The sequence below is a fragment of the Thalassophryne amazonica genome, chromosome 16, assembly GCF_902500255.1.
Source record: "Thalassophryne amazonica chromosome 16, fThaAma1.1, whole genome shotgun sequence".
NCBI classification, from domain to species: Eukaryota; Metazoa; Chordata; class Actinopteri; order Batrachoidiformes; family Batrachoididae; genus Thalassophryne; species Thalassophryne amazonica.
The window spans coordinates 67,120,093-67,145,801 of record NC_047118.1 but is presented as its reverse complement, the minus strand read 5'-3'; the positions used below and the strand labels follow the sequence as shown (position 1 = coordinate 67,145,801).

Here is a 25,709-nt window from a genome sequence, read left to right as displayed (position 1 = left end):
TGCACTCACCAGACACCAGCAAAAGCCCCAATGCTTTTGTATGGGTTTCCATGTAATAAACACTGTATATGTGTTGTGTAACAGATTTTCGCTCACATTGGACACCTGTCCGATCGCAGTGCATTTTCATAAAAAAAAAAAAAACGCTCTCATATACCTGTCAAAGCAGTCTGGATGTTCCCAGTAACAGAAGTACGTAATGAAGTTCAGCGCTGACACTCGCAGATTCCAGGAAAGTGGGTGCTGTATTTCTGTGATTAAAAGCATGGCCATTTATTTTTTCAAACCGTGCTCAGACCGGCACCTAAATGAGGCAGGGCGTAATTCAAGGCAGGTGATTATTAACAAAATGCTGCTTATGGGTGATTCTTAGACTACGGGCACTTATTATGTCCTTTGATCATATTGTATGAAAAACAGAAAAAAGGGGAAATTTCACACTTTTATAGTTATCTTTACAATGAAAGTGTGTTAAGTAGTTCTAGTAGTCTATGATGACTTTTTCACCTTTTTTCAGCATCATTATATGGGTGATTCTTTAACTACGGGCACTATTGGCCTTGTAAATGTAATTTCCACCACACCATTGCCTTACAATATAAAGCGCCTTGGGGCAACTGTTTGTTGTGATTTGCCGCTATATACATGTGCGCTGTCACTGTTTATCTCCATAGAAACTACCCAAACAATCTTTCATACAAACTGTTTAGGGACATTACAGTGTTGTGGTGGAAATTACGGCAATAGTGTGGGACAACTACATTTTGTTTTAAAAAATCACAATAGTTGTATGACATTGAATACCCCAATTATGTTTTTATTATTTTACTAATATTTTATTCAGAGATATTTTAAAACATTAGAAAAAACGTTTCTTTACCATTCATTTTTATCATTGAAGATCAAAAGTCTGGGTGTGGGACAAGCACAAAACAGCAATATTTGCATATAATGATGCTGAAAAAAGGTGAAAAAGTCATCATAGACTACTAGAACAAACTTCTTAACAGTGTTGCCACAGTTACTTTGAAAAAGTAATCCAATTACTGATTACTCCTTGAAAAAGTAACTTAGTTACTTTACTGATTACTCAATTGTAAAAGTAACTAAGTTAGATTACTAGTTACTTTTTTAGTTACTTTTCCCAGCTGCCGACAACAACCCTCTGCCACCTCAACATGACAATGATACCTGTTTTGCCAAAACTTACTTTATAGTCACCCTTTCTTGACTTCAATGAAAATAAATACTTGTTTTTATAAAAAGTAAAATAAAGACCTCTTTCTTGACCTCATATTTAACTGTTGACAGCACTGTAACAGTAAAACTTGCAATTTCGAACCTACATTGTTTATAAATGTAACTATTAAATTCATTCTAGCATTTTTCTAACATTTAAATTCTCTCTAAATATTTTACTTGTCGAAATTAATATTATTTTAAGTAGTATTAGTAGTTGCAGTAAAAAAAAGGCTTCAAAACTGGACCTTTAATCTAGGGGTGTTGTGGGGGGGGCACATCCCTCACCCACGCCCCCATTCCATCTGGATTCGCCCCTACTTTGGCGTTTGAGCACAAAGAATGGATAACATTTATTTATGCAGAAAACATGACCAGATTTACAGGTAAGAAAGTTTTATTGTGTTTTCACATCATGTGGTCCTCAGAAAGAGAGTTTAGGTGCATTTGAGTGGAAAATAGTGTTAGTTGTTGACGCGTCGCGGAGGATCAACTGTTTTAACGTGCAGATATGGAGCGGCTCAGCTCAGCTCTAAATAAAGGAGGAAAAAAAGTATAAAAATGTCTTTGTAAAGCTCAGTGCAGGTGTGCTGATCACCGTGCTTTAAGAGGTGAGGACGAGTCGAGCAGCTGCAAAAAACCGTGGATGAAAAGCTCACAGCTCACTGAAAGTGGGCAGTTCAGTCGAACCCCGACCTCCTGCCCACAGACCAAGTTTAATGCTGCTATCGACCCACAATGAAAAATAATAGTAACGCACAGTGACATGGAGAAGTAACTTTAATCTGATTACTGATTTGGAAAGATTAACGCGTTAGATTACTCGTTACTAACAAAAGTGGTCAGATTAGAGTAACGCGCGTTACCGGCATCACTGCTTCTTAACACACTTTCATTGTAAAGATAACTATAAAAGTGTGAAATTTCCCCATTTTTCTGTTTTTCATACAATATGATCAAAGGACATAATAAGTGCCCGTAGTCTAAGAATCACCCGTCAACGTCATTGCATGGCCACAGAGTTGCAGAAGAATAAATTAGGCTTTAGGATTTTAAAGTACGACTCTGCAGCAGAATTACAATGAACAGATTTAGTCTGTTTTATACATGTAGCGAATGTTGTCTGATTTATCCATATAGTGATTTTCAATTGAGACAAAATTTGCTGGTCCACCTGAATCCATAATACAAATATGCGAGTTTTACTGTATATACATACCCACACACACACACACACATATATATATATTTATTAATTAATTAATTAATTAATTAATTTAATTAAAGAAGCACTTTGAAAACCCATCAGATGTCAAAGAGCAAAAAAGTCATGCTGGATATCTTTCCTGATGCGGATTGGGTAATGAATTAGGAATGAAAGGATGCCACATCGTTTGATGGAAATGAAAGTTCTCAACATACAGCGGGCTGAATTCAAAGACACCATGAAAATCAAAGCGAAAAAAAGGATGTGGCAGGCTGGCCCATTTAACCCAAATGTCATTGCAGTAACTCAAAATGGTACTCAGTAGTTTGTATGGCCCCTATGTGCTTGTATGCAGGCCTGACAAGGTCGAAGAATGCTCCTAATGAGACGACAAATGGTGGCCTGGTGGATCTCCTGGCATATCTCGACCAGGGCATCACTTTGCTCCTGGACAGTCAGAGGTGCAAGCTGCCAGCGTCAGATGGACCAAAACATAATGTCCCAGAGGCGTTCTATTGGAGCGTGGGGTCTAGTCAATGGTATCAATTCCTTCATCCACCAGGAATTGCCTGCATACTTTTGACACATGAGGCCAGGCATTGCCGTGCACCAGGAGGATCCCGGGACGCACTGCACCAGTGTAGGATCTGACAACACCTAATAGCAATCAGGGTGTCATTGTCTAGCCTGTAGAGGTCTGTGTGTCCTTCCAGGGGTGTTCCTTCCCAGACCATCACTGACCCAGCACCAAACCGGTCATACTGAATGATGTTGCAGACGGCATAATGTTTTCCACTTCATCTCCAGACCCCTTCAGGTTTCTCACATGTGCATAGGTTGAACCTGCTCTCATCCTTGAGAAGCACAGAGTGTTGGTAGTGAACCTGTCAATTCTGGTGTTGTATGGCAAATGCCAGTCGAGCTCCACGGTGCCAGCCAGTGAGCACAGGGTTCACCACAGGAAGTCAGGCCCTTTTTCCACCCTCATGAAGTCTGTTTGTGATTGTTTGGTCAGAGACATTCACACTAGTGGCCTGCTGGAGGTCATTTTGTAGGACTCTCGCAGTGCTCATCCTGTTTCTCATTGCACAAAGGAGCAGATACTGGTGCTGTTGATGGGTTAAGGACCTTCTGCAGAACTGCCTGTCTACTGGAATCTCCTCCATGCTCTTCAGACTGTGCTGGTTGACACAGCAAACCTTCCGACAATGGCACGTATTGATTCGCCTTCCTGGAAGAGCTGGACTAGCTGTGCAACCTCTGTAGGGTCCATGTACCACACCATGCTACCAGTAGTGACACTTATCCTAGCCAAATGCAAAACTAGTGAAAAATCAGTCAGAAACAATGAGGAGGGAAAAAATGTCAGTGGCCTCCACCTGTAAAACCATTCCTGTTTTAGGTGTCATCTCATTGTTGCTCCTCCTTTGTACCTGTTGTTAATTTCTTTAACATCAAAACAGTTGAAACTGATTAACAACTGCCTCTGCTACTTAAATGACCAGATCAATATCCCAGAACTTCACTTGCCCATCTTCAATGCTCTTACTGAGGGAAGGAGGTTGTTTGCCAAAAATTGTTATGGTTTGGACGCGGATTGAGGAGCGATCCAGCGTCTGACTGAACCCAGCGTCAAATAACCAGAAGCAGTTCCAAAAGAAACAAGTTTTATTTTTTTCCCCTAGTGCTGTACATGAAATACTAAACAAAACTGGTGAGGTGAAGAGGCGGCGCGCTTTCTCAGCGTCTCAATAGATCGGAGCCTGAACGTTTTGGACTCAGGAATTCTGCCGACACCCCCCCAGGTGGCTTTTCCCAGGACTGTACTCTGTGAAGGAGGAACAGAGGTGAGGTTATTCAACACTGTTACCACGAAATATTATTTAGAGGCACACTTATCAGCTACACGTTCAGGTCTGCTTTCGGATTTAGTTCAAAAGGGCTGCTGCTCACAGCTAGTGGAGGATAATCAATCCGCACGCCACTGCCGTGAGGAGCAAACTAGACAATTTTCACCAATATTTAATTATATCTGCGCAAAAACGCCAAATTACAATTACAGATAAGCCTTGCAGAATAATCACCTCTGACGTGTGCTGACCGCGTTTGCCTCTCACCCTCGTCCTCCTTCACAGGCGCAATGTCAGAATCTGGAGCGGCCCTCAGCGTCCCCAAACGATCGTCACATGGTCGTATTCTCCGGCAATTCAGCCCTGATCACTGCTGGCTTAAATGCAGCTCTTCATTTCTTCATTGGCACCAGCTGAGAGTCCTTAGATCTGCATGTGAATGCCACAGGTGTCGTAGATCGTCCTGATAGAGAGCCGCACGTGAGTGCAACAGGTGCAGCAGATCACCGTAACAGAGGTGAGAGACTCTTCTGCAGCACACTCTCCCCAGAGATCAGCCCCAAACCACCTGGGAGGAAAATAAACACAAAAACAGCAAAATAATGCCCAGCCAAACCCCCCAACACACAACAGTACCCCCCCCCCCCCCCCCCCGTCAACGGGAAGCCTCCCGGCGACCGCACAGACCTGACCCGAAAACAGCCCCTCTCATTGGGGTCCAAAGCAGGAGGCGGGCAGCAACGATGCCCCCAGAGTCCACAGTAGGCAACAGGGCCGGTAGATGCGGCTGGAAGGCCGGCTGGCATCAAAACAAAAACACCCCCCAAACAACTCCAAAAGAGTCCCAACACAACCCAACATAAAAACAAAAACACAGAAAAACCCCCCAGCATCCCCCCCCAGAGAACACCACAAACACACCCCAGGAAGCACACCGGGGAAAACACAAAAGAAAAACACAACACCCACCCCAACACCTCCCCAGGGGACCGTCCCATCAAACCCCGGGAAGAAACGAAAAACATACAACCCCAAAAAACACAACAAAGCCCCACAACACAATATAACACAAGCTACAGTAAAAAACAAAACAAAAAAACAATCAACACCCTCCCTTCAACATGTAGAGGTCAACTCACCCCAGAGGACATTCTCGTCAACTCCGGGAGTAACAACCATGGCTGGGGCCATCCAGGAATCGCCAGGCGTATACGGGAGCCTTAACACCCCCCAGAGGACCGTCCCATCAAACCCCAGGAGACACCCCTACGACCCAGAAACCCCCACCCCAGCCAAACACGGCCAGTTGACCCCACAGTCAAACTCCCCCCCAGAGGACCATTCCATCAAACCCCAGAGGTGGAAAACAGGAGGAAACATAAACAACATAAAAATCCCAAACCCCCAGGGGACCCCAAAAAACCACCCCAGGGGCAAATAAAAACAACGGGAAGCCCCGTTGACCTCCCCAGCACCCCGAAAGACCCCGGAACACCCCCAGAGTCTGTCGGCAGACACGTCGTGGCAATCGGCTCAGGACTACTGAGCCGGGGAAGACAACAGGAAAAATGTAACCCACCCCCACCCCCAAAGGCAGGGGAAAACCGGCAATATGGCCGGTGTCGTCCCTCCGACTATACTCCAGTCTACCGGGAGGGGTGGACAGCGGGAAAGGCATACGGCTCTGATCGGCCCCACCGCTCCGGCTGAAGTACATTCCCACTGCCCCACACCCCAGTGATGCCAATGGCGAACGGTCAGAGGCTCACCGAGGCTGGGGTGGAACTGGGAATTAACAAAACCTAACTAAGGGCCCTGAAACCCCCCAGAGGTGCAGAGGTTTTCTTAGGGATGCCCAGCATAACCAACCTGTTATGTGTCAGACGCAGGACGGAGAACCGACCAGCGTTTGAAGGACCCAGTATGAAATAAGCAGAGCACGGTACAAAGGATAACTGAATTTAATAAACATAACAGTGACGTGCAAAATACAAACAAATGAGTGCGCGGTCTGGTGTGGTGGAATGCCGGTGTGCTCCCAGCAGCACTAACGGTCCGGAGCCAGAAACAGTTCGGACCCAAGGACCCCGCCGACACCCCCCAGGTGGCCGCGACAAACCGAGTCTGTGAAAGAAGAAACCATCATGTGAGTCCACACTCCACACACAGAGAGACCACTCAAAGGTGTACATAAACAGCAAACACTTCCTGGCTTAATCACTAATCAGCTTCCCACCCTGCAGGCATGGAACACCCAGTTCACATCCCTCACTGCAGTGGAAGCTGATTAAACGACTAACATAACAGCTCAATATAATAAGGTGTGAGGGACACCACATTTACTGACTGTACTTATGTTAGTCACAAAACCTAACGTACCTCAGGAAGTGTGCTGACGAGCGTGAGACCTCGCCCCCTCCTCTTTCACAGACCATGCATCAAACCTGGACGGTCTCTGCATCCGTGATGATGAGATGGCTCTCAAAACGACGATCTCACCCGTCTGGTCACAAGGTCGAGTCTCTGGCAAATACACACTGTGTACTCCAGACTTAAATGCCACCATGCTCCAATCCATATAGATGCACCACAGCTGTGAGTCCTGACGAGCTGCACATGATCAGCCTCAGGTGATCAGGGTGAGGTCCTGATAACTCAGCCACACAGCCACTCAGTCCTAAACGCGTGCCACCTGGAAGGAGGAGTCTCAGTGGAGCGAAGAAGAGGCAGTCCGGACCTGTGTCTGGGAAAGCCCCGAGACATAAAACCCCGCTCGGACGTTCGCCCTCTCTCCCGTCCACGCTCCTTAATCCGATCATCTAGACGAATAACCAAGGATATCAACTCGTTTAAATCCTTCAGTTCGTCATGGACTACTAGCTCGTCTTTCAGGGAATCATTCAACCCGTCTACAAACACCCCCCTCAAAGCGGCAGCGTTCCAACCGGATTGTGCAGAAAAGATTCGAAAATCCACAGAATAAGCAGCTGCGCTTCGCCGCCCCTGTCGGAGGTTCAGCAATCGTTGAACCACGGTATTTGTCTTTACCGGATGATCAAAAACCAAACGGAACTCACGGGGAAATTCATCAAAAGATTCTAGCAGTGATGATTTATTGCTCCACAACGCAATGACCCACGCCAGGGCGTCCCCTCGCAGCAGATTTGTAACATATGACACACGGCTGCTCTCAGAAGAGAAAAACGCCGGTCGCTGAGCAAAAACCAAAGAACATTACATCAAAAACGGAGCACAAGTCTCCACATCTCCCGAATAAGGTTCCGGATGACATATAACCGGTTCAGGAGCCGAATCTCTGGACGGCAAACTTATCTGTACCGGGCTCGATGGAACCGGAGCTGCAGCTACTAGCTCCGTAACACGGGCATCTGTCTGCTGAATTTGCATCGAAAGGTGCTGTACTTGCTCCCAAATCATCTCCAGGTGTTTCTGGACTTTTTCCTGAAAAGGAACTGCCTCTGCCGCTGGGTCCATACTGGAATGGCCGGAGAATTCTGTTATGGTTTGGACGCGGATTGAGGAGCGATCCAGCGTCTGACTGAACCCAGCGTCAAATAACCAGAAGCAGTTCCAAAAGAAACAAGTTTTATTTTTTTCCCCTAGTGCTGTACATGAAATACTAAACAAAACTGGTGAGGTGAAGAGGCAGCGCGCTTTCTCAGCGTCTCAATAGATCGGAGCCCAAACGTTTTGGACTCAGGAATTCCACCGACACCCCCCCAGGTGGCTTTTCCCAGGACTGTACTCTGTGAAGGAGGAACAGAGGTGAGGTTATTCAACACTGTTACCACGAAATATTATTTAGAGGCACACTTATCAGCTACATGTTCAGGTCTGCTTTCGGATTTAGTTCAAAAGGGCTGCTGCTCACAGCTAGTGGAGGATAATCAATCCGCGCGCCACTGCCGTGAGGAGCAAACCAGACAATTTTCACCAATATTTAATTATAGCTGCGCAAAAACGCCAAATTACAATTACAGATAAGCCTTGCAGAATAATCACCTCTGACGTGTACTGACCGCGTTTGCCTCTCACCCCGTCCTCCTTCACAGGCGCAATGTCAAAATCTGGAACGGCCCTCAGCGTCCCCAAACGATCGTCACATGGTCATATTCTCCAGCAATTCAGCCCCGATCACTGCTGGCTTAAATGCAGCTCTTCATTTCTTCCTTGGCACCAGCTGAGAATCCTTAGATCTGCGCGTGAATGCCACAGGTGTCGTAGATCGTCCTGATAGAGAGCTGCACGTGAGTGCAACAGGTGCAGCAGATCTCCGTAACAGAGGTGAGAGACTCTTCTGCAGCACACTCTCCCCAGAGATCAGCCCCAAACCACCTGGGAGGAAAATAAACACAAAAACAGCAAAACAATGCCCAGCAAAACCCCCCAACACACAACAAAAATTTCGCAATACATGACCCCATCCATCCTCCCTTCAATACGGTGCAGTCGTCCTGTCCCCTTTGCAGAAGAGCACCCCCAGAGTATGATGTTTCCACCCCCATGCTTCACGGTTGGGATGGTTTTCTTGTGGTTGTTCTCATCCTCTAAACATGGTAAGAGGAGTTGATTCCAAAAAGCTCTATTCTGGTCTCATCTGACCACATGACCTTCTCCCATGCCTCCTCTGGATCATCCAGATGGTCACTGGTGAACATCAAATGGGCCTGGGCATGTGCTGTCTTGAGCAGGGGGACCTTGCTGCCCTGCAGGATTTTAAACCATGACAGCATCATGTGTTACTAATGTAATCTTTGTGACTGTGGTCCCAGCTCTCTTCAGGTCATTGACCAGGTCCTCCTGTGTAGTTCTGAGCTTTCTCAGAATCATCCTTACCCCACAAAGTGAGATCTTGCATGGAATCCCAGACCGAGGGAGATTGACAGTCATCTTGTGTTTCTTCCACTTTCTAATAAATAATCATAACAGTTGTTGTCTTCTACCAAGCTGCTTGCCTGTTGTCCTGTAGTCCATCCTATCCTTGTGTTGGTCTACAGTTTTATCCCTGGTGTCCTTAGACAGCTCTTTGGTCTTGGCTATGGTGGACAGGTTGGAGTGTGATTGATTGAGTGTGTGAACAGGTGTCTTTTATACAGGTAACAAGTTCAAACAGGTGCAATTAATACAGGTAAAGAGTGCAGAATAAGAGGGCTTCTTAAAGAAAAATTAACAGATCTGTGTGAGCCAGAATTCTTGCTGGTTGGTAGGTGTTCAAATACTTATTTGCAGCAGTAACATACAAATAAATTATTAAAAAAATCATACATTGTGATTTCTGGATTTTGTTTTGTTTGTTTGTTTTGTTATTTTTTTTTTTTTTTTAAGATTATGTCTCTCACAGTGGACATGCACCTAAGATGAAAATTTCGGACTCCTCCATGATTTCTAAGTGGGAGAACTTGCAAAATTGCAGGGTGTTCACTTATTTTCCTCACTGTATATGAGAGAGAGAGAGAGAGAGGGCTCTTTCATTTGGGATTTCTGTGCATTGTTGTAGTGTACTTTTATTATTAGTGATTTTTTTTATTTTTTTTATTGGAGTTTATTTTGTTCCATGCTTTGATTCCTGTGAAAGTCCTATACAGTTCTTCTTCTTAATAATAACAAATACATGAATTTTTGGTATATAAGTTGCACTGGAATATAAATCACAGGATCTGCCAAACTAGTAAAAAAAAAAATGTGATGGAAAATACACTAATTTTGTTCTAATTTGACTTAACTCCCAATTGAGTTTATAGGAAATTGTGGAACTTCAGTTAGTTTTAGGAATCTAACATTGCATTCATGGTTTGTTATTAATGCTTGTAAGAAAATATAATAAAACTGCTGATGGAGTGTGGACTTGTACCATATGTCAAGATGGAATTTGATGCAAACATTTCATATTAAGGAACATTATGCAACAGAGAACAAGTAGTGAGGGCAAGATGAAGCCTTGTTTGGTGTCAGACTTTTGAGACTTTCAATCTCTCAGCCAATTGCTTCACCAAAAGCTGCATTACTTCAGCCTTAATGGAACACATTACTGATATCTACTCATCAAATAATTCATTGCCCACTTACTTAGATATGATAAGCTGGACAATTTCTGAAATATCTGTATTGTAAGAAACATGCAGTAATATTCTGGGATTGATTGTTTTGGGGGGGTATGCATTGTGAAAGCTACAGTATGATTAAGGTTTTCTGCACATGCATTGTAGGAGCGGTGCAGATTGTGTTGTGCAGCAGTGAGTTCCACCACATAAGCTGATGTTGAAGTGGATGTAATAGGCGGCGCAGCGAAGTGGAGTACAGCTGGAGTTTGTGTGATAATTAATTCCAAATGTTGCAGCCCCAAATTAAGGCCAGTGGCTTCAGCACAAAGCAGCCTGTGCTTATCAGTCCAAAACAGGTCAGCGTTCGATACCGCCTTTCATTCACTGCCCCCTCCTCCTCCTCTTTCCCTCTCTCTATCTCTCTCTCTACCTCCATTTTTGCCTCCCACTCTTTCTGCATCCTCAGCTGACATCAGTTCGTCTCCCACTAATCCTCTCGTTACTGAAAAGATGTGAGAGAGGGAGCGAGAGAAGTGGAGTTGTGGAGGCAGGAAGGCAGTATAGGAGAAAGACGGCAAGATGGAAGGGAGGTGCAGGGGTGAAAATTAAAGGCTCAGAGTGAGGTCACTGTTTATAACCTGAAAAAATAATAATTGTTCCATTTTTGCTGCTTTTATTTATTTATTTCATTTGTATTGCACCAAATCACAAGAAAGTTGCCTCAAGGCACTTCACACAAATAAGGTCTAACATTACCAACCCCCAGAACAAGCACACAGAGGACAGTGTAAGAAAAAACTCCCTCTGATGATTTGAGGAAGAAACCTCAAGCAGACCAGACTCAAAAGGGGTGAACCTCTGCTTGGGCCATGCTACCATCAACAATTGACAAAATGAATACACAGGAAATTTTGTGCGTTCATGCCAGTGCACAGGACACAACTCCCATCTCTGGATGGAGCTGCACCTCAAACAGAAAGACAACAAATACAGTATAATTTGTCAGTATTAAACAACAAGAAAAACAGAAGAATACTAAGGTGATCACCGGCCACTAGCCCTAAGGTTTCACTAAAAGACCCAGACTTTAGAAAAAGTTGAGGCCATGGCACACTCCCTTTCCAAATAAAATTCATTTAAAAGAGTAAAAAGCATAGTAACATACTATGCCAGTATGGTAGCTATACGAAAGGGAAAATAAGTGCGTCTTAAGTCTGGACTTGAAAATCTTTGCAGAATCTGACTGTTTTATTGATGCAGGGAGATCTTTCCACAAAACAGGGGCACGATAAGAGAAAGCTCTGTGACCTGCAGACTTTTTATTCACCCTAGGGACACAAACTAGTCCTGCACCCTGAGAACGCAAAGCCCGGGCCGGTATGTAGGGTTTAAGCAGGTCAGCTAAGTAGGGAGGTTCCAGTCCATGAACAATTTTATAGGTTACGAACAGAACCTTAAAATCTGATCTCACAGGGACAGGAAGCCAGTGAAGAGACACCAAAATGGGTGTAACGTGGTCAAACTTTCTGCTTCCTGTCAAACGTCTGGCAGCAGCATTTTGAACCAGTTGGAGAGCCCTAATGCTGGACTGCGGTAAATCAGAAAATAGAACATTGCAGTAGTCCCATCTAGAAGCAACAAATGCATGAATCAGGGTCTCAGCATCAACCATAGACAGGATGGGACGAATCATCGCGATAGGTGGAAGAAAGCAATCCTCGTAATATCTCTAATGTGGAGGTCAAAGGACAACGTAGGATCAAGAATTACTCCAAGGTTCCTCACTTTGTCAGTGTGATGTATGACACACGAGCCTAGGCTAAGCGTTAGTTGGTCAAATTGATGCCGATGTCTCACTGGACCAAGCAAAGGAATGCTGTGTTCTTTTTCAGCCATGCATACCACCCCTTGTTATGTCCAAATAACTCAATTTTAGTTTCATCAGTCCACAGCACCTTATTCCAAAATGAAGCTGGCTTGTCCAAATGTGCTTTAGCATACCTCAGGCGGCTCTGTTTGTGTGGCACGTACGCAGAAAAGGCTTCCTCTGCATTATAGCATCATACGGCATCGCTTTGTGCAAAGTGTGCTGCATAGTTGAACGATGCACAGAGACACTATCTGCAGCATGATCATGTTGTAGGTCTTTGGAGCAAGTCTGTGGGTTGGCTGTGACTGTTCCACCATCCTTCGCTTCAACTTATCGGAGATTTTTCTTGGCCTGCCACTTCGGGCCTTAATTAGTACGGTGTCTGCAGTCTTCCATTTCCTCACTATGTTCATCACAGTGGAAAATGACAAGTAAAATCTCAGAAATAGCTTTTTGTATTCTTTCCCTAAAGCAGTGGTGTCCAAACTATTCCAGAAAGGGCCGAGAGGGTGCAGGTTTTCCTTGCAGCCACTGCCTCCAGCAGGTGATTTCACTGATGAACTCATCCCACCTGCTCAAAGTGATGTTAATCAGTGAAATCACCTGTTGGAGTCAGTGGCTGCAAGGAAAACCTGCACCCTCTCAGCCCTTTTTAGAATAGTTTGGACACCACTGTCCTAAACCATGATGTTGAACAATCTTTGTTTTCAGGTCATTTGAGAGTTATTTAGAGGCTCCCATGTTGCCACTCTTTAGAAGAGATGCAAAGAGGGTAATATTTGTAAATGGCCACTTTAAATACCCTTTCTCATTATTGGATTAACCTGTGTAAGGGTTAGGGTCAATGAGCGTAGCAAACCAATTTGGTGTTCCAATAATTACTACTAAATGTATTCAAATCAATAAAATGACAAGGGTGCCCAAATTTATGCACCTGCCTAATTTTGTTTAAATAATTATTGCACACTTTCCTGTAAATACAAGAAACTTCATTTCACTTCTCAAATATCAGTGTGTTCGTCTGCTATATGATGTATTTAACTGAAATCTCTGATCCAGACAACCAATGATTTATAAAGAAAAATCATGAAAATTATCAGGGGTGCCCAAACCTTTGCATACAACTATATGATGTCAACCATAACAGGGCATGCAAAGTACTGAAGTGAAACACATTAGGAGCTGTCCTACATGACTGCCAGCTGTGCATATGCATCTTTTGGTATGTTAATGTTCTTTTTAATCTTAACCAAAATATAATACTTTATATTTTAGTCCATTTTTTCAGTAGCTATATTAGTGTGTGTGTGTGTGTGTGTGCACGCGCGCGCTATGCTTTTGAGGTGGTGTGTCCTTTAAAAGTGTTGTGCGGCATCAGCAAGGAAAGTGAGGTGGGTGTGGCCGTGCCGTGGATGAAGTTACGCGATTTTCACTTTGGCCTTTATGACCCTCCCGTCCCACTTTGTCTTTGTTGGTTCGATGTTCACCTTCTTCCTCCAGATGTGTTTTTTTTTTCTGTTTTAATCTGTCATCTGTGTGTTTCCTCCCTCGTGTTGTTTTCAGAGTGCTGAAGGTTCAGATTTGTGACTGTGTGGGTGTGTTTGGTAAATCTCTGACTTCTCTCGCTGTCATTTTGTATAAAATATTTATGGCCGTGGATTTTCTGAATTTTTCCTGTGTGGATTTGTCTGATCTCTTTGCTCAGTGAAGTGAGTATTTTTGTGGGAAGCTTTTATCTGATCTGCTGCTTTTTGTTGTTTGGTTTATTAAAGGACTGTGCACCATGGATCCAGTATGCATCCACATTGATTTTGGCACAAATTTTACACCAGATTGTTTTTCTGACACACCTCCATAAAATTGCTTTGATACACTTTTGGTGGCAATGTCAAAAATAACATGGGAGGGCTTTTTTGTGACTAAAACTACCCCCCCCCCCCCCCCCCCCAAAAAAAAAAAAAAACATTGAAGAGAAAAGAAAGTGAAGAAAACAGTCAGTAAACATAGTCAAGCAGAGAAAAACTCAGAAAATAAAATCTGGATATATTTCACACAAACATTTTGCTGGATATTTGCTGGACAGCAGAGACAACAACACACATCTACTGTGTCAGTTATCAGTATTAACACTGGTTGCAGTGAGTTTTATTTGTCCTACTCGTAAATTAGAAATTCTGATGTACATGTTTCCATTGAATGCAGCATGGACATCCAACCTTGCATATGTGCTTATTCGTTAATGGCATCTGTCAAATATCACGGCTCAAATTAATTACCTTTGCTATGAAATTCTCCAAAATAAATACAACCCCAAATGAGAAAAAGAAAGAAAACTCTTTTCTGTGGTCAGCTTCATTTCATTTGTTAATATACATCCATTTCTGCATTTAAGGCTTGCGATAATAAAAAATAAATAAATAAAAGTTTCAAAGTCAGGCAATTTTGTTAGTAATAAGGTCAAACAAAAAATTAAATAATGTTATTTCAAACAGGTGATGTCAACAGGTGACTGTAATCATGATGTGGTATAAAAGCAGTATCCACGAAAGGCTGAGTCAGGAACAAAGATGGGCAGAGGATCTCCAGTCTGTCTGCTAATGCCAGAGAAAATTATTGAAATGTTTAAAAACAATGTTCCTCAAAGAATGATGGGAAGAGATTTGTATATTTCTCCTTCTATGGTGCGTAATATCCTTAACGGTTCAAGGAATCTGGAGTAATTTCAGCGCATAAAGGGCAAAGGTGTTGTGTGGGCCGCTGAAGAGGAGGTACTGCTGGCCCACCACCACCAGAGGGCGCCCTGCCTGGAGTGCGGGCTCCAGGCACCAGAGGGCGCTGCCGCATCATGGGGGTAGCCTGGGTGACAGCTGTCACCCATCACCAGACACAGCTGTTCTACTCAGCACCGAGGTATATCAGGAGGACGGCGTCTCCACCTCAGTGCCGAGATATCGCCTAAGACCAAGGTAGTATTCTCTGCAGTTATACATTGCATCATCAGCTAAGACTGTTAAAACCTTTTTCAGGACTGGTGACTACTGAAAACCTCATTCTTTGGATAAGTACTCACCTTCCTGCTATACTTTGCCAAGAGGTGGAGGCGGCTTCTCCCCTCTCTGTTACTGGGTGCGTTCATCCACTCCTGTGTGTTGTTGCTCTCTCCTGCCAGCAGTACCGGATCCGACGAGCGGAGGCAGTGGCCACCTGGGAATTCGGGACTTGGCGGTTCCAGTATTTCCAGGGTTCGGTGGCAGAGGAGATCTGGGTGGTTCCGGTTCGACTGAGACAGACGTCTCCTACCTTCGAGCCTGCCCACACGACACCAGCGGATTCGACCCCAAATTGTGTTTGTTGTATTACTCGTGCTTGTTTCAGTAGTAAATCTTGTTATTTACTCTCTCCATTGTCCGTTCATTGCGCCCCCTGTTGTGGGTCCGTGTTCCTACACTTTCACAACAAAAGGCGTAAATTCAAGTTTAACATCTGTGATTTTCGATTCTTCAGACAGCAATGCATCAAGAATGGTCATTCATCAATAACTGATATAGCGTTTCACTCAGGGTTTAGAATTCATCATAGTACAGAAACAGCATTAGTGAAGGTTACAAATGATCTTCTTATGGCCTCAGACAGTGGACTCATCTCTGTGCTTGTTCTTGTTGGGAAAGTGTAGTGACACGGACCCACAACAGGGGGCGTAAATGAACGGTCAATAGATGAGCCAAAAGGACAGCTGGTGATGAGTGACAGCTGTCACTCCCGGCTGCTCCTGCAAGGTGGCTGCGCCCTCTCGTGCCTGAAGCCTGCACTTCAGGCAGGACGCCCTCTGGTGGTGGGCCAGCAGTACCTCCTCTTCAGCGGCCCACACAACAGGACTCCCCCCTCAACGGGCGCCTCCTGGCGCCGGACCAGGCTTGTCCGGGTGACGGGTGTAGAAGTCGGCCAGGAGGGCCGGGTCCAGGATGAAGCTCCTCTTCACCCAGGAGCACTCTTCAGGTCCATAACCCTCCCAGTCCACCAGATACTGGAACCCCCGGCCCTGTCGACGAACGTCCAAGAGCCTGCGCACCATCCATGCAGGCTCACCGTCGATGATCCAGGCAGGAGGCGGCACCGGTCCGGGGGTGCAGAGGGGTGAGGTATGGCAGGGCTTGATACGGGACACGTGGAATACAGGATGAATCCGCAGTGAAGCAGGAAGTTGCAGCTTCACTGCGGCTGGACTGAGGACTTTGAGGATCTTGTAGGGTCCAATGAAACGGTCCTTGAGTTTTTGCGAGTCCACGTGGAGTGGGATGTCCTTTGTAGACAACCAAACCTCCTGCCTGGGCTGGTATGCAGGGGCCGGGGAACGCCGGCGGTCCGCATGGGCCTTGGCCCTTGTCCGGGCTTTGAGCAGGGCAGAGCGGGCAGTGCGCCACACCCAACGGCACCTCCTCAAGTGGGCCTGGACCGAGGGCACGCCGACTTCTCCCTCCGTCAGTGGAAATAACGGGGGCTGGTACCCCAAACACACCTCAAACGGGGAGAGGCCGGTGGCAGATGAGATTTGACTGTTATGAATGTACTTGATCCAGGCCAGATGGTCGCTCCAGGCCATCGGGTGTGCGGAGGTCACGCAGCGGATGGCCTGCTCCAGCTCTTGGTTCGCCCGCTCTGCCTGTCCGTTCATCTGGGGATGGTACCCGGACGAAAGGCTTACGGTGGCCCCCAGTTCCCTACAGAAACTCCTGCAGACTTGCGAGGAGAACTGGGGACCATGGTCGGAGATGATGTCTGAAGGAATCCCATGCAGACGTATGACATGGTGGACCAGGAGGTCTGCTGTCTCCTGGGCCGTTGGGAGCTTCGGGAGGGCAACGAAGTGGGCTGCCTTGGAGAACCGGTCCACTATCGTCAGGATGGTAGTCATGCCCTGGGACGGCGGGAGGCGCGTGATGAAGTCCAGGCCGATGTGGGACCAGGGGCGATGAGGCACCGGTAGCGGCTGGAGGAGTCCTTGTGTCTTTTGGTGATCCGCCTTGCCCCTGGTGCAGGTGGTACAGGCCTGGATGTATTCCCGGACGTCGGCCTCCATGGATGCCCACCAGAAGCGCTGCCGGACCACTGCCATGGTTCTTCACACCCCTGGGTGACAGGAGAGCTTGGAACCATGACAAAAGTCCAGGACTGCAGCTCTGGCCTCTGGTGGGATGTAGAGCTTGTTCCTAGGGCTGGTTCCCAGGTCCGGGTTCCATGCCAGGGCCTCCCGGATGGTCTTCTCCACGTCCCAGGTGAGGGTGGCCACGATAGTGGACTTGGGGATGATGGTTTCCGGTGGATCTGACAGCTCGGTTTTGACTTCCTCTTTGTGTACCCGGGACAAGGCGTATCGTTGATTCTTGGTCCCGGGGTGGTAGGTGATCTGGAAGTCAAAACGCCAGAAGAACAATGACCAGTGGGCTTGCCTGGGGTTCAGACGCTTGGCGGACCGGATGTACTCCAGGTTCCGATGGTCCGTGAAAACCGTGAAAGATACCGCAGCTCCCTCCAACAGGTGTCTCCACTCCTCAAGAGCCTCTTTCACCGCCAGGAGCTCCTGATTGCCGACGTCATAGTTCCTCTCTGCCAGGGTCAACCTGCGGGAGAAATAGGCACAGGGGTGGACTTCCTGCTCTGGGACAGCACAGCTCCTATCCCTGAGTCAGAGGCGTCCACTTCAACTATAAACTGGCAGCTAGGATCGGGCTGCACCAGAACAGGTGCAGTCAAAAACCGGCGTTTCAACTCCCTAAACGCGGCCTCACACCGATCCGACCAGGTGAAGGGGACCTTAGATGAGGTCAGGGCTGTCAGGGGACTAACCACCTGACTGTAGCCCTTAATGAACCTCCTGTAGAAATTTGCAAAGCCGAGGAACTGTTGCAGCTTCCTACGGCTTGTTGGTTGGGGCCAATCTCTCACTGCCACAACCTTGGCCGGATCAGGGGCGACGGAGTTGGAGGAGATTATGAACCCCAGGAAGGACAAAGAAGTGCGGTGGAACTCGCACTTCTCGCCCTTCACAAACAGCCGGTTCTCCAACAACCGCTGCAGGACCTGACGTACATGCTTAACATGAGTCTCAGGATCCGGGGAAAAGATGAGGATATCGTCTAGATATACGAAGATGAATCAGTGCAGGTAGTCCCGCAAGACATCGTTTACCAAGGCTTGGAACGTCGCAGGGGCATTAGTGAGGCCGAACGGCATGACCAGGTACTCAACGTGACCTAATGGGGTGTTAAATGCTGTCTTACATTCATCTCCCTTCCGTATCCGAACCAGGTGATAAGCATTCCTAAGATCCAGTTTGGTGAAAATCTTGGCTCCATGCAGGGGCGTGAACACTGAATCCAAAAGGGGCAGCGGGTATCGATTGCGAACCGTGATCTCGTTCAGCCCTCTGTAGTCAATGCATGGACGGAGTCCGCTGTCTTTCTTGCCCACAAAAAAGAAACCAGCACCCATCGGGGAGGTGGAGTTTCGGATCAACCCAGCAGCTAACGAGTCCCGGATGTAGGTTTCCATTGATTCGCGCTCAGGACGTGAGAGGTTGTACAGCCTGCTGGACGGATACTCAACGCCCGGGATCAAATCAATGGCGCAATCATACAGGCGGTGCGGGGGGAGAGCGAGTGCCAGATCTTTGCTGAAGACGTCAGCAAGATCATGGTACTCCTCAGGCACCATCGTCAGATTGGGGGGAACTTTAACCTCCTCGTTAGCAGTCAAACCGAGGGGAACCGAGGAACCCAAACACTCCCGGTGGCAGGTTTCGCTCCATTGAGCCACAACCCCAGACGGCCAATCAATCCGGGGATTGTGTTTAATCATCCACGGGAAGCCCAAGATTATGCGGGAGGTAGAAGGAGTCACATAAAACTCAATCTCCTCCCGATAATTCCCAGACACTACCAGAGTTACAGGTAGTGTCTTGTGTGTGATTAAAGGGAGAAGGGTGCCATCTAGCGCCCGCACCTTCAATGGTGAAGGGAGTGCCACTAGAGGGAGCCCTACTTCCCTTGCCCATCTGCTGTCCAGCATTTTCCCTTCTGACACCGTGTCCACCAGTGCTGGGGCTTGAAGGGTTAGATCCCCACTCAGGATCGTAACTGGGAGACGTGCAGAAATACGTGTGTGTCCCACGTGAATTTCTTGGCCCACCCTTAGCCCAGTTTCTAAGGGCAGGCGTTGGTGTTTAACCGCTTGGGGCAGTCTCTCTGCTGATGCTCGCTTGAGCCGCAGAAGAAGCACTCCCCGCGGGCCAGTCTCCTCTGTCTGTTAGAAGCTCTTAATTTTGCCCTGCTCGTGTCCATAGCATCATCAGCAGGGGGAGCTGTTGCCACACAGAGCGCTGAGGCTGTGGAGCGTGGGGAGGGCGGAACCTTTTCGGACCCGGAAGGGAGAGGGACGGCGCGTGCCCGGCCACGTCCTTCGTCTCGCTCCCAACGGCGTTCTTCTAATCGATTGTCTAATCGTATAACTAGATCAATAAGTCCGTCCAAATCCCGCAGCTCATCCTTAGCCACCAGGTGCTCCTTCAGGACCGACGACAGTCCGCTTACGAAGGCGGCACGGAGCGCAGTAGTATTCCAGCCAGACCTCGCAGCCGCGATGCGGAAGTCGACTGCATACTCAGCTGCGCTCCGACGCCCCTGTCTCATAGACAGCAGCACTGTTGAAGTGGTCTCGACTCTATTTGGGTGATCAAAGACTGTTCTGAACTCCCTCACAAACCCAGTATATGTTGTTAGGAGCCGTGAATTCTGTTCCCAAAGCGCCGTAGCCCAGGCGCGTGCCTCATCTCGAAGCAAATTAATTACATAAGCCACCCGACTGGAGTCTGATGCGTACATCACGGGATGCTGTGCAAAGACGAGCGAACGCTGCATCAAGAAGTCAGCGCACGTCTCCACACAGCCTCCGTACGGTTCCGGGGGACTTATGTATGCTTCAGGGGATGGTGGGGGGGGGGGGTCGTTGAATGACCAGTGGAACGTATATATTTGGCACCAGGACAGCAGGAGGAGGAGCTGCAGCAGCGCCCTGTGCGCGCGCTTCCACCTGGGCGCGCGCTTCCACCTGGGCGGTGAGAGCCTCCATCCTGCAATTGAGAATGATGTTCTGCTCGGTCATTAAATCCAACCTAGCAGTGAAGGCGGTGAGGATTTGCTACAACTCACCTACCACGCCTCCCGCTGGCGCCTGTGCACCCTGCTCTTCCATTGGTTGTTCAACGGATGGTTGACGCCCCTCGGAATCCATGACGCTGGCTGAGATATCTGTTGGGAAAGTGTAGTGACACGGACCCACAACAGGGGGCGTAAATGAACGGTCAATAGATGAGCCAAAAGGTAACAATGTAATGTTGTGAATGTGCACAACGAAATACAGACAATCACAGAATTTGATATCAGGCAATATACAGAGGTGACGTGTGGGCAGGCTCGAGGATAGAAGAGGTCTGTCCAGAAAAGAGTCGGGCCACACACGATTTCCACTGCCACCGGATCTGGAACACACCGGAGTCGCCAAGTCCCGAATCCCCAGGTGGCCACTGTCTCCGGCTGTCGGATCTAGTACTGCTGGCAGGAGGCAGAAGAACAGTCAAGGGTGAGTGTGAGACAACACACCCAGTAAACAGTCAACAAACCAGCAGTTCTTCTCCAGGTGGGAAAAACACCTCCACCTAAAACACAGTAACACAGTTGTGCAGAACCTGAGAGCTACTTATCCGTTTTGGCGTGAGGGGTGAAGAGCGTCACTCCTACACAGTCCACAAAACCCAGCACCCAGCTGAAAGTAGCTACAGAAACTCCTGCAAACACTCAGAGCACAAATACAAGTGTGTTTGGTACCGAACAGAACGGCTGAGAGTTTACCTATAGGGTAGACGATATCTCGGCAGGGAGGTGGAGTTGCTGCCCAGCTTTTATGGAGATGGTGGTTTGTGGTTGATGAGTGACAGCTGGTGATGAGTGACAGCTGTCACTCCGGCTGCTCGTGCAAGGTGGCTGTGCCCTCTCGTGCCTGAAGCCTGCACTTCAGGCAGGACGCCCTCTGGTGGTGGGCCAGCAGTACCTCCTCTTCAGCGGCCCACACAGCAGTTCTGTTAGACCTCAGTGCTGCTTTGATACTGTTGACCATAAAATTTATTACAGAGATTAGAGCATGCCATAGGTATTAAAGGCACTGCACTGCGGTGGTTTGAATCATATTTATCTAATAGATTACAGTTTGTTCATGTAAATGGGGAATCTTCTTCACAGACTAAGGTTAATTATGGAGTTCCACAAGGTTCTGTGCTAGGACCAATTTTATTCACTTTATACATGCTTCCTTTAGGCAGTATTATTAGACAGCATTGCTTAAATTTTCATTGTTACGCAGATGATACCCAGCTTTATCTATCCATAAAGCCAGAGGACACACACCAATTAGCTAAACTGCAGGATTGTCTTACAGACATAAGACATGGATGACCTCTAATTTCCTGCTTTTAAACTCAGATAAAACTGAAGTTATTGTACTTGGCCCCACAAATCTTAGAAACATGTTGTCTAACCAGATCCTTACTCTGGATGGCATTACCCTGACCTCTAGTAATACTGTGAGAAATCTTGGAGTCATTTTTGATCAGGATATGTCATTCAATGCGCATATTAAACAAATATGTAGGACTGCTTTTTTTGCATTTGCGCAATATCTCTAAAATTAGAAAGGTCTTGTCTCAGAGTGATGCTGAAAAACTAATTCATGCATTTATTTCCTCTAGGCTGGACAATTGTAATTCATTATTATCAGGTTGTCCTAAAAGTTCCCTGAAAAGCCTTCAGGTAATTCAAAATGCTGCAGCTAGAGTGCTGACAGGGACTAGAAGGAGAGAGCATATCTCACCCATATTGGCCTCTCTTCATTGGCTTCCTGTTAATTCTAGAATATAATTTAAAATTCTTCTTCTTACTTATAAGGTTTTGAATAATCAGGTCCCATCTTATCTTAGGGACCTCATAGTACCAAATCACCCCAATAGAGCGCTTCGCTCTCAGACTGCAGGCTTACTTGTAGTTCCTAGGGTTTGTAAGTGTTGTGTGGGCCGCCAGAAGAGGAGGTACTGCTGGCCCACCACCAGAGGGCGCCCTGTCTGGAGTGCGGGCTCCAGGCACCAGAGGGCGCAGCCGCCTCACAGGAGCAGCCAGGGTGACAGCTGTCACGCATCACCTGCAACAGCTGTTACCAATCATCTGATCAGCAGGAGTATATCAGCAGGACGACGTCTCCACCTCTTTGCCGAGATATCGTTCTACCTGGAAGGTAACGTACCTCAGCTGTCTGCTTGACAATATCCTTTGTGACTTTTGTGCATTATCTTTTGGACTGTTTTCCAACGAGAGGTGGAGGTAGCTTTCCTGCCGTGCTGATTCCTGGGTGCAAACGCATCCTCATTCACTTGCTTTTTGTTCCTCGCCAGCAGTACCAGATCCGACACGCGGAGGCAGTGGCCACCTGGGAGTTCGGGACTTGCGGCTCCAGTATTCCCGGGGTCTGGTGGCGGAGGAAATCGTGTGGTTCCGGTTCTGCTTTGGACAGGCGTCTCCTATCTTCGAGCCTGCCCACACGACACCTTGTGAATTGACTATTGTCTATTGTTGCAATCTGTTGTATTTGTTGTGCACATTCACAACAGTAAAGTGTTGTTATTTGACCTATTCCATTGTCCGTTCATTTGCGCCCCCTGTTGTGGGTCCGTGTACCTACACTTTCCCAACAGTAAGACTAGAATGGGAGGCAGAGCCTTCAGCTTTCAGGCTCCTCTCCTCTGGAACCAGCTCCCAATTCGGATCAGGGAGACAGACACCCTCTCTACTTTTAAGATTAGGCTTAAAACTTTCCTTTTTGCTAAGCTTATAGTTAGGGCTGGATCAGGTGACCCTGAACCATCCCTTAGTTCTGCTGCTATAGACTTAGACTGCTGGGGGGTTCCCATGATGCACTGAGTGTTTCTTTGTCTTTTTGCTCTGTATGCACCACTCTGCATTTAATCATTAGTAATTGATCTTGCTCTCTTCCACAGCATGTCTTTTTCCTGGTTCTCTCCCTCAGCCCCAACCAGTCCCATCAGAAGACTGCCCCTCCCTGAGCCTGGTTCGCTGGAGGTTTCTTCCTGTTAAAAGGGAGTTTTTCCTTCCCACTGTCACCAATGTGCTTGCTCACAGGGGGTCGTTTTGACCGTTGGGGTTTTTCCGTAATTATTGTATGGCTTTGCCTTACAATATAAAGCGCCTTGGGGCAACTGTTTGTTGTGATTTGGCGCTATATAAATAAAATTAATTTGAATTTGAATTTATACATAAAAGAATCCTTATGGTAACCTTATTCAGAAGTAGCATTGACTCTGGTCTTGGATGCATCTGGGTTGGACCATCACATATTGTGATCAGATGAATCAGTATTCCAGATGTTTCTTTGTTTGTTTTGGAAGAAACGGACACAGCGTGCCCCAGGCCAAAGACAAAATGGACCATTTAGGCACTATTGCCACGCAACAAGTCCAAAGTCTTGGCAATGCTGGTTTACACTTCTGTAATGGCAGTACGAATGCAGAAAAGCACATTGATGTTTTTTAGAAAAAACATATGCTGCCTTTAAAATGGCATCTTTTCCGAGATGTCCATGAATTTTTTCAACAAAGACAATGCAAACCACATTCTGCGCACATTATAAAGCCACAATTACTCCCTTATTGTTGCACACCTTAAGACATGTTTACAGGAAGAATGGGACAAAAGAACACTTAAACGGCTTTATCGCTTGGTATCCTTAATGCCAAAACAAAAGTGTTGTGAGATGGAATTTGTAAATGCTTTATTGCCTCAACTTTTTTTTTTTTTCCATTTGCTGCAGGCCTTAATGAATGAACCTGAAGTTGACCAGGAAAAACATGAGCTATGTTTCTTCATAGTGTTTGCAATGAAACAGAGGTCAAAGTAAATGTATCACTACATTATGGTTTGCTTAATTGCATTTTTCCATACTGTTCCAGCATTTTCTGATTTGGGGTTGTAGTTACCAACAATAAAATTATTTGGCATTTTGTGATATACCACAGAAATTAAGGTACTTGGCAAATTTGGCAAATTTGATCAAAAGTGGAACAGGACAACACCTTTAAACATACTGTTTCAGACATCTTGAACATTACACCTGCAGAATTTTCTCATCGGGCTTTGCAGGACACTTGTCTCAGTATGCATGCACTAAATATAATCTTGTAAATCAGTTTTGTTCATCTTTCGAAAAGCTGAGACATTGAATCACAGCAGATCAGCGCCCAGTAATGGTAACACAGCTTGATATTGTAAAGGATCTAACAGTGGTGATTTGTTTTTCCCTTCTTAATCTACCCCCTCCTCATTTCATCATTCATGCCTTTGACATTATGTCATTGTTTTTCACCAACACATCACCCCTCCCTGCCATCTCACACTCCCCCTTCAACACCCCCCCCCAACAGAAGACCCGCCGGGACACCTGTAACTTTGACAAAGAGTTCACGAAGATGCCAGTGGACTTGACACCAACAGACAAGCTGGTCATCATGAACCTGGACCAGGAGGAGTTCCTCGGCTTCTCCTATACGAACCCAGAATACGTGGTGCCAGGAAATTAACACACATTCCATCATGCTGACAGACTGCTAGAAGGACACTTCAAAGCACTTAAATGTGGATGATTCTGTGTTTATCATCATATATGTGCTTCCTGTCTGTGTCCCAGTACTTGAGCACAACGGTATCATCATGCCAAAATTGAGTAACACACCTGATACCAAAGACTTTGAAGTAATCCATCAAAAATGTCCAAAATGATGATATTCTTTTGTAGAAGGTCAACGCTAGTAACTGTGTGAGGAATACTTATGTGGGTTCTTGCTGAACATTCTGGTCTTGTTATAGTTGGTAGCAATAGTTTTTACAAAATGAAATCCATGCACAAGTTGTTTGTCCAAAAACCTTCTGTTGTGGTTTATGTTGGCGGCATATTTTAAATTGACTATATCATGGTATTTTACCATTTTCATATTTAAATTAAATGAACACCAAGTGATTCAAGTGTGGGCAGCACAGTGGTTAGCACTGTTGCCCCACAGCTAGAAGGTCATGGGTTCAATTCCCGTCTGTGGCCTTTCTGTGTGGAGTTTGCATGTTCTCCCCATGTTTGCGTGGGTTTCCTCTGGGTGCTCCGGTTTCCTCCCACATCCAAAGACATGTGGGTTAGGTGGATTGGAATCTTTAAATTGTCCGTAGGTGGGTGATTCTTTAACTACGGGCACTATTGGCCTTGTAAATGTAATTTCCACCACACCATTGCCTTACAACATAAAGCGCCTTGGGGCAACTGTTTGTTGTGATTTGGCACTATATACATGTGCTCTGATGTCACTGTTTATCTCCATAGAA

General features: G+C 46.4%; 1 protein-coding gene across 1 annotated transcript in view; it reads left to right on the top strand.

Moving 5' to 3' along the window:
• The window catches only part of LOC117527442 (protein kinase C beta type-like), a 267,696-nt gene extending 242,521 nt beyond the window's left edge, over window positions 1-25,175 (top strand). The window contains exon 17 of the mRNA XM_034189782.1: window positions 24,764-25,175. Within this exon, the coding sequence (XP_034045673.1) occupies window positions 24,764-24,919 (156 nt within the window). The 3' untranslated portion in view covers window positions 24,920-25,175. The remainder of the gene's footprint in view (window positions 1-24,763) is intronic.
• The last annotated feature ends 534 nt before the right edge of the window (window positions 25,176-25,709 follow it).